At 31.8% G+C, this 9,013-nt stretch overlaps 1 protein-coding gene across 1 annotated transcript; it reads left to right on the top strand.

The window, feature by feature from the left end:
- Window positions 1–1,390: 1,390 nt before the first annotated feature.
- LOC133673131 (uncharacterized) lies at window positions 1,391–8,794 on the top strand. The gene is made up of 11 exons (XM_062093788.1): window positions 1,391–1,547; window positions 1,657–1,728; window positions 1,837–1,907; window positions 2,036–2,114; window positions 2,194–2,268; window positions 2,417–2,531; window positions 2,725–2,782; window positions 2,865–2,936; window positions 3,233–3,363; window positions 3,440–3,563; window positions 8,457–8,794. Exons 1-11 carry the CDS (start codon window positions 1,545–1,547, stop codon window positions 8,539–8,541), a joined length of 885 nt encoding a protein of 294 aa, XP_061949772.1. The 5' UTR covers window positions 1,391–1,544; the 3' UTR covers window positions 8,542–8,794.
- Window positions 8,795–9,013: the final 219 nt, after the last annotated feature.

Raw genomic sequence — 9,013 nt, 5'->3', positions numbered from 1 at the left:
CACCACGACTATTCCCCACGGCCCACTGGACATCCTGGAAGCCCAGGGGCAGGTTAGGCACCGCGGGGGTGACAAACGTTCACATAGAGGGTCGAACCCGGGACGGGGACGGAACAAGTCACACGGTTGACCACAGCAGCTAGGCCCTCAAGTGCCTAAACAAGCTTTTTATTAATAAAGGATGCTACCCCCGCAGCTTACACTTCATTCTTTCTTGCTAGCAGAAATGTTTTTAAATACATAACTAAAAAAATTATTATTATTTAAAAGAAACTCTTAAAAAAAACTAACTTAAATATTAATTAAAAAATTTAGAAAAAAAACCATAAAAAATCATTAATTTAGAAAAATAATTAGAAAAAAAGAGAGCAAATACTAGGTGTTGTTGGGCCTAGCAAGACAACTAACCCACCTGAACCATTTTATCAGGGCTCGCGTGATTTCCGCTTACTATTTTTTTGTTTGCAACTGCCACCCTAAATATTTTTGAAAAATAATTAAATGACGCATTGTTTGATTTGCTTTGATCCGTTCATTGTGGTGGCCGAAAAATCAAGGGTTAAGGTTTTTTACTCAAAAGCCTATTTTTCAACCTCTTTATTACCCAAAACACCTATAAAACACTTTAGGAACTATGAAAAAAAAAACATATTTATGAGCTCAAAAAAACTAATAAACCACCATAAAAACCAAAATTAACTCGAATAAAAAAATTAACCCAAGTTCATATTTGTTTTTCATGAACTTTAAAGGTAAAAACATATTTAATATGAAATTCTCTCATAAAATGTAACTATTTGACACAAATATCATCTGTTTTAGTGGTTTAAATCGGGGTCAACAACACTTTTCTTTCTCTACTGCTGGAATCTGGCGACCTCTCCCTCTCCTCTTTCAACCAGAGACTAAAAAATAACAAAAATGAGTTTTTGTACCAAAATTAAGTTGGAAAAATATTGAGGCACTAGAATTATATAATTAGTGTGATTTTTAAAGTTTAATAATGAAAGTGCATCTTTTGCGAGACTTATGGCAAGCCAACCATGTTTGATATCTTTTTCATTCTGGTCCCTTTTCTTTCAATGACATATTTTCATAAGAAATCAAAATTAATTGGTCTTCAATTAGGACTAAATTGTCAGGAAAAAAAGTTTGAGGCTTAAATTAAAAAAAAAACATAAAATTTTGCATAGCCCATCATCCATAATGATACATGAGATGATGAACAGTAGAGTCTTGCATAGTGAAAAACCCATGCCTTTTAGAGTAATACTTAATTTTTTGTTGGAAGGACTAAGTTATAATTTGTATTTTAAATATATAGTTTTTGACACTACAAGGACTACTTAATTAGTCTCGTTAAACTATAAGGACTAGATAATAGTTCGTTCACAGAAATGATAGAAGCACCCGTATCGCTTTAAGGGATCGAATCGTGAGATTTATAGAGGATTCGAGGACTGGTTATTGCTCCCCATAAATCAGCTAGCCCACCAGCTGTCTGATAATTTGATGTTGTAGAGTTCTCTATCAACCCTTTTAGAATGGTTCGTCCATTTCTTCCAGTGATCAGTTTCTATTACCGTACACAAAATAAAGTCAGCCCACCAGCTGTTTGATAAAATTCCCTAACGAATATTTTGTTTTGGCTTACAGGATTTTATTGAGCAGAAAAGACACAAAGAGCTGGCCAATCCATCTTCATTTTACCGCTTGGTCTACTCAGAGGTTGACTTTAACGTCAATGAATTATTTCCTGATTGTGTTTTTTCTTTTCTTCACTTTGCTTTCAGGTTGCGTTGAGTTGATAATGTTTTCGTTGTTCTTATATGACAGATAGAAGAAGTTGGATGGGAGCGTCTGGTTCGTTTCGGTGGAGATTTAGAGTTCCTTAGTTTTCGCATTACGTAAGGATAGAATAAGTTCTTAATATCCAATTACTATCTATCTCGTTTTGCATTATAATGTATTTTGGTTCTCCTTCAAGTTTACTTAAACATGTAGTGGACTAACCTGTTGTGTATTTGAGTATCAGAGATAAGAAGGGAAGAGTGCATATCATGGAAATTCAGTTGGATAAAACCTATCCGCAAGAGCCACCTTCAGTTTCTGCGGTTGGTCCTAATAATCTGTTTGCTATTTGAATTCTTTCATTTCAAGGCTGAAACTTTCTTCATTTTTAAACTATTGCAGGAGGTACCATATATATTCAATGTTAAATGGTCAGTAAAATCAAGATTAAAAGATTTGGTGCAACAGTTCCGAGAGGTATGCTTTCTCAGGTTCTTTTCTTGTGTTTTCAATTACGAAAATTTTAGTTTTCATGTGACTTCTGGGGACATGATCTTTGTAATAACTCTGTAATGTTACATCTAAAAAGGGTGTCAACCGAGATTGTTCTTTCTGAATATAACAGCATTTGGAAAAGCTTCAGGAGTTTTGGTCTACCTTGGAGGATATTGATCATTCTCTTTGTGTCACTAACAAGAAAAAGTTGTCTCGCGCCACAACTTGTCGCCAAATTGATATAGGTATTTATTTGTTCACGCATTTTTGTCTTCTGTTGTTGATCAACTGAAATACACGTGCTTTGCTATCTGAAGTTAGCTATATGATTATATTTTTTGCCCATTCAGTATCTATCGAACAATTTGTGAATAGTGTAACACAGAATCCTGTTTGTTGTAATTAAAACCTCCTCCCCTTTTCCTGACCTTTCCCCAGGAAATGATTGTTCGATAATGTTGTCTATAAATGCCAGAGATCCTAGATCTTTGCCAGAGTAAGTTTTCTTGTCAAATCAATGTTATTGTCTAGCCAGTCTTGGCTTTCCATTCTCTAATGAATTTCTTAAGTTTGAATAGGTGTCGCTTTATGGGCTCTGGTCCAGTGGTGAACCCTGTGAGAAAGTTATGGCTAAGAAATAAAAAACGATGGTACGATCTTGAGTCTGCTCAGTTTATGATTAGCATTTTGATTTCAATTACCTGTTAGTATTATAACCAGGGTACAATTGTTGAGATTTTCTTTTGTGTTTTTCAAATAAGTAAAATGCATTCCAATAGGGAAAAGGGAAGGAGGGGTAGCCTGTTCGCTATTTTCCCTAAATTTTCCATCCATTGTTTGAAGTAGTGATAGTATTATCATTCATTTTGGAAAAAGAGTGACTTCATTGTCAACTGTACCAATCAGTGAATACTCCATACATATGCACTTGGATTAATTTTTACAGGATGAAGGATAAAACACTTCCTGAAAATCTTGCATTTATTTTGGAGACTGAACTACCAAGACCATCACATGTCCTGGAGAATGATCAGCAAGTTGAATGTGGAATCTGTTATTCCCAATACCTTCCCATCGGTAATGCTATACTAAGTAGAAGTGTTTATATTTTTGAATTAGTTCATTTATCATTGACCTGTAAATGTTCATGTAGATGAGGAGCTTGGATCTAGGAGTGGTGCTGGAACTGACCATACATGTGATAATACCAGTTGTGGCAGGGCTTTCCATACTGTTTGTCTGGTGGACTGGCTGCGCTCTATCACCACAACTAGGCAGTACGTTGACTTTTTAGTAACTCTGGCTTTTATTTGGCTCACATAAGATAAGATAAGATAAGTATGGTTTTAGTTCTCATTCACTGCATTTTGAAGAGTGGTCTAAGTTGAGATTGCTTTGCTGCATTTTCTGCTCATTTTCCATATCTAACACTTCTCCACTAAATGTTCATGTCTCAACTGGTTGCGCTCTATCACAACAACTAGGCAATACGTTGACTTTTTAGTATCTCTGGCTTTTATTTGTCTCACATAAGATAAGCATGGTTTTAGTCCCCATTCACTGCATTTTGAAGAGTGATTTTAAGTTGAGATTGCTTTGCTGCACTTTTTGCCCTTTTTCCATAGCTAATACTTCACCAAATGTTCATATCTTAACCATCTACTTTGATTTTTAAAAGAAAAAAGAAACTTTCTGCGTTGGCTCACTCTATCATGGATTGTTTCCAAATCCTTCGGTACCTTTTCTAGTTCATTTTTGCACATGTAAATGGGTAGGTAAATTGGTAGGACCAGCTATCCAGGTTTACGAACCTTTGAAATTACACAATTAAAACAACTTTTAAAATATGACGATGCCACAAGATCCAGCGAGAAGTTTTAGAGGTCTATTTTAGAGTCCTTTCAATAATAGATCCTCCAATTTTCTTGTACTTTATGATGAGGAATGAAGGATAACGACAAGAACTGATATCTGTTTATTTAGAAATTTCAAAATCATATGATTATTCTATATTTTATTATTATTTATAAATGTTATTATTTATTGTTTAGTAGTTAAATTAAGATTTTAGTTTTCTTATGGAATTAAAACTTATTAGGTTTTCATATTTTATTTGGTTTGGTGCATATAAACAAGCATCTAAACATCTGTTACGAAATGGTTGGATTATTGAATACATTAAATTGAGCTTTCTTCAAGATCGGGTGTCTCTCTTGTGTTTTGTTCTTCAGGATCGAGTATCTTTCTTGTTTTGATTTCTACAAGATTGAGTGTATCTCTTTGTGGTGATCTTCTTGGTGATTCCACATCGATTTGGTATTATAACTATTCCACTATAATTTTGTCTTCCTTGATCTTGAAATATTTTCTTCATATATTTTCTTCCTACAATTGCTTTTTTCTAGTTCTATCATAATTTCATTTTATCTCCTTAAAATATATGGGTTCTATCAGTTTCTTTTTAAAAGTGTGTTCTTTATCAAATTTCTCCGGTGACATATCATTCTTTTATCAAGAAGATTCTTTCATCCATCTAAGAATTATAGAAAATGCCTTTATATTTTATAAACTTCAATTTTCCTTCAAAAGTGCAGTTAGTTTATCAATTAATTCTATGAAAAAAGTTCACTTGATTCATTCGAAATATTTATATATAATTTAACTTTGAAATGAAATTCGCTTCGAATAGATATAAAAAAATACAATAAATTCAGAAAAAAATATAAAAATAAAATAAAATACAAAGCTAAATTCACTTAAAAGTCGATAAGAAAAATGTATACATATAGCTCATTAAATTTTTTTTTAGAAAAATAAAAACAGAAGTTCAACATGCTAACCATGCAGAATGTTTTAGATTGAAGAAAAGTACAAATGAAATTAATAGAAAATCAAATTTACATGTAATTTTCATTATCAATTCTTTTACTTTGTTTCTCGTTTTCAATCAATTTTTATTTTTTTAATGTTGTCATCATAAGAGTCATCACGGTCATTTTTATTTGATCGAAAACAATTAATAGCAATCTTCATAGTCCACTTTTGCGGATACAATTTGCTAAAAAAACTTTTATAGTAGAAAAAAAATTTAAATTGTGTGGGGATTAATTTAATATGACTGGTTATTTTGACAGGTTCAAAAATAGCACGAATTACTAGTAAAAATATATTTCGACTCAAAATAAATATTCAAGATGATATTTTTTTTATAAATATCAAAACGACAACATATTAGATCGATTCAGGTCAACCCGGGTTAACCTGCTAATCCATATGTCGGATCGTGAAACTATGATAACTCTATATAAAATAAATTAAAATAAATTATGAAATTCAATTTTCAATAAATTCAATATTGAAGGATAAAATTGAAAAAAAAAACATCAATTAAAAAAGCAACAAAAAAATGACTTGAGTCAAGCCAAAATAACCTTCCAAACCCTCGACCTAGGTTATGAGACCGGGATAACCTATTAGAAAACAAATTATGAAGCTCAATTCTTAATCAATCAAACGTTGAAAGATAAAATTGAAAAAAAAAATGATTAAAAAAAGGAAAAAAAACAACTCGAGTCAATCCGGGTTAATCCGCCAAACCCTAACCCGAGTCATGAGACGAGAACAACCTCATAGAAAGTAAACTGAAATAAATTTCGAAGCTTAATTTTCAATTAACCTAATATTAATAAAATTGAGAAAAAAATGAATTAGAAAAAAAAAACTCGAGTTAACTAGGTTAACTTAAACTCGTGGCTTGGGTCATGAAATTGAAATAATCTTTTAAAAAGTAAATTGAAAAAAATTATGAAATTCAATCTCAATAAACTTAATGTTAAGGGTGAAATTGATATTGAAAAATGGATTAAAAAAACACAAAAAAACCAACTCGAGTTAACTTACTAAACTCGTGATGCGAGTTATAAGATGGGATAACCTCATAGAAAGTAAACCGAAATAAATCATAAAGCCTAATTACCAATCAATCTGATTGAAGAATGAAATTGAGAAAAAAGTCAATGAGAAAAAGGGAAAAAAAAATCAAGTTAACCCTAAAACTTGCGGTCCGGGTTATGAGACTAGAATAACCTCATAAAAAGTAAATTGTGAGAAATTTATGAAGTTCAATTTTTAGTAAATCTAATATTAAAGGATGAAATTGAAGAAAAAAAATTATATATATAAAAAAGCCAAAAGAATGAAAAACAATACTATTCTAGGAAACTAGTGTTGTTTGAGAAGAGGTAGAGTAAACTAGTGTTAAACTGAGTAAACCAGTGTTGTTTGAGAAGAGGTAGAATGAAAAACAAGAGAGGCACAATAAAATCCCTTTCTTTTTTTCTTTTCTTCTTTTTTTGGTTAATAATCAATTTGATTATGGCGGATCAACCTTCCAAGTGCCATCCTCATAACCAATGGAATTATGATCGGAGAAGTAGACTTCAGGAACAAAGTAAGCCAAGTTTAATGTTTTTGGTTAGATTTTCATATATTTTTAATCGTATCAAAGTGATTGTATCACATGAAATATTTTATGACTTTGGTTATTTGGAGAATATATTTATGTTTGAGGAGTTGGCTTTCGTTCAATTTCAATAAATGAGACATGCTATTCCAGATTTATTTAAGGTTAATGACATTTGTTTTTATGAAAATTGTTGTAAGGTGGATATCCTATTCACAGATATAGAAAAGTTACCAATGTATTACGATAATGGGAGCCTTAAATATCATCTATCATTCAAAACGAAAAGTTTAATTGTCACAACATTCGGTTAATAAGCTCTTTTGATTGTAAACACTTAGATCTCCAAAATTATTGAAGTTATTTTTTTCTTGCTACTCAAGTCTAAACTATGCAAACCAACTACAGTAAATTTAAGGCAGAACCTGAACGATAAATTTGACTAGTTCACAGTCGATGTTGGGCATTTTATGAAGTAAGCAGAATTTGTAAAACAAGTAGATAAATGCGTCGGAGAAAAATTGTTAGAGGAGATTAAGATCATGTAGATACATGATGTGTAAGACATGGAGGATGAAGAATTTAATGCATTGGATCTTGTACAAGAAAGGTTTGGAAGTACCACAAATTGAAAATTCTATCCTTGAAGAGTTTAAAGAAAAGGTTAATCACAATGACTTTGTTCTTCCTTCTGTATTGTTGTTAAGAAGTCTATCTTATTTCCAATCAAGGGAAAATGAATGGGGATGAAGGGCAAGTGAGTAACGAATGGAATTGGTATGTGTTTATTAGAAATTTTAATATTAATGATCATTCTAGATTTTATTATTATTTAAAAATATTAGTATTTATAATTTAGTAGTTAAATTTAAGGGTCAATTTCATTTTACTTCCTGAAATATGAGCTATATCAATTTCTTCTCAAAAGTATATTCTCAATCGATTACACTCCTAAGTTGTTTAATCAATTACTCTTATAGATGAAAGGACCTTATAAATAAATGGATGAAATATCATAGAATAATTGATAAAGAACAAACTTTTGAGAAGAAATTGATAGAATCCATATCCTTTAGGGGATAAAATAAAATTAACCCTTAAATGAGGATTCAAATTTCCATATGGAATTAGTATTTATTAGGTTTTTTCTATTTTTTTTTTGTTTGGTATGTATAAATAAGCATTTAGACATAGTTATTGAATGGTTGAGTTTTTGAATAAAATAAATTGAGTTTTCTTCAAGATTGAGTATATCTTTTTTATGTTACTTTCTTCAATATCGGGTCTCTCTCTTATTGGTAATCTTCTTGACGTTTCTGCATCACTTTATTATCGGTAGTTCTTCAAAAAGTACTATGAAATAATTGACCTATCACCACGGTTGATGGTTAAGAGTAAATATTAGATTCAGTGACAAGATACAGCATAATTTGTTGCCGACACTGGTGATGATGGTTGCTACTTACAATTTGTGGTGGCCTCATTTAAGGTAAATCTCAACTTTAATTGCTCTACTAGGGGAAATTTAACAGAGCATCTGCACCGCAGGAAATGATAGGGTCATTAAAAGCATTGATAATTAGTTTTTGTTTTTGTTCCTCTTAATTAAGTTGCATAGAGAAGATCCACACCGACCTATTATTTTCTCTGATTGTTTTAAATACTGGGGTTTAAATGATTTGTGGATTCTTGCATCTTTTCATTGCAGATCGTTTGATGTCCTGTTTGGTAATTGCCCGTACTGTTCCGAGCCTGTTGCAGTCAAATTGAATGATAAAAAGAAGTATGTCTAGGTCTTCAAAGCATTGTACGATAAAAGGAAGCATTGTTGTTAAACATGATCTCATTGCTTTGTAAGACAACGAATTCCTCAGCTGACCACTCCATTCCCGCAAGTCCTAGTAAATCTGCCAATTCTTGAAAAATCAACTCTTAAAGTGAGAAACTATGGTGATTTCAGGGACCACTTTTGTTACTCATTTATATATTCCACAATTTCATTTAATGTGACCTGCGATACAGCAATGATATGCAACTTTCAATTCATTATTTCCTGTCCTTGACCTTATCTCTTGGCCTGTTGATTATTGATCACAAGTTTTCACTGCTTGATTGAAAGCTGCCAAATGATCCAATCTTCTCTAAACCTAGCATCTTGTTAATTTCTTGTCGATGAGTGATCTGCCACTTTGGATATATATGCCTTGCTTCTTGCTGCAGTCTATTGGCACTGACTGGTAGACTTTTTTGTTTTTTGTTTTTGTT

The sequence above is a fragment of the Populus nigra genome, chromosome 14 (assembly GCF_951802175.1).
Source record: "Populus nigra chromosome 14, ddPopNigr1.1, whole genome shotgun sequence".
Classification (NCBI taxonomy): Eukaryota; Viridiplantae; Streptophyta; class Magnoliopsida; order Malpighiales; family Salicaceae; genus Populus; species Populus nigra.
The sequence above is the reverse complement of the archived record's forward strand: the minus strand, read 5'-3'. Positions and strand labels throughout refer to the sequence as shown.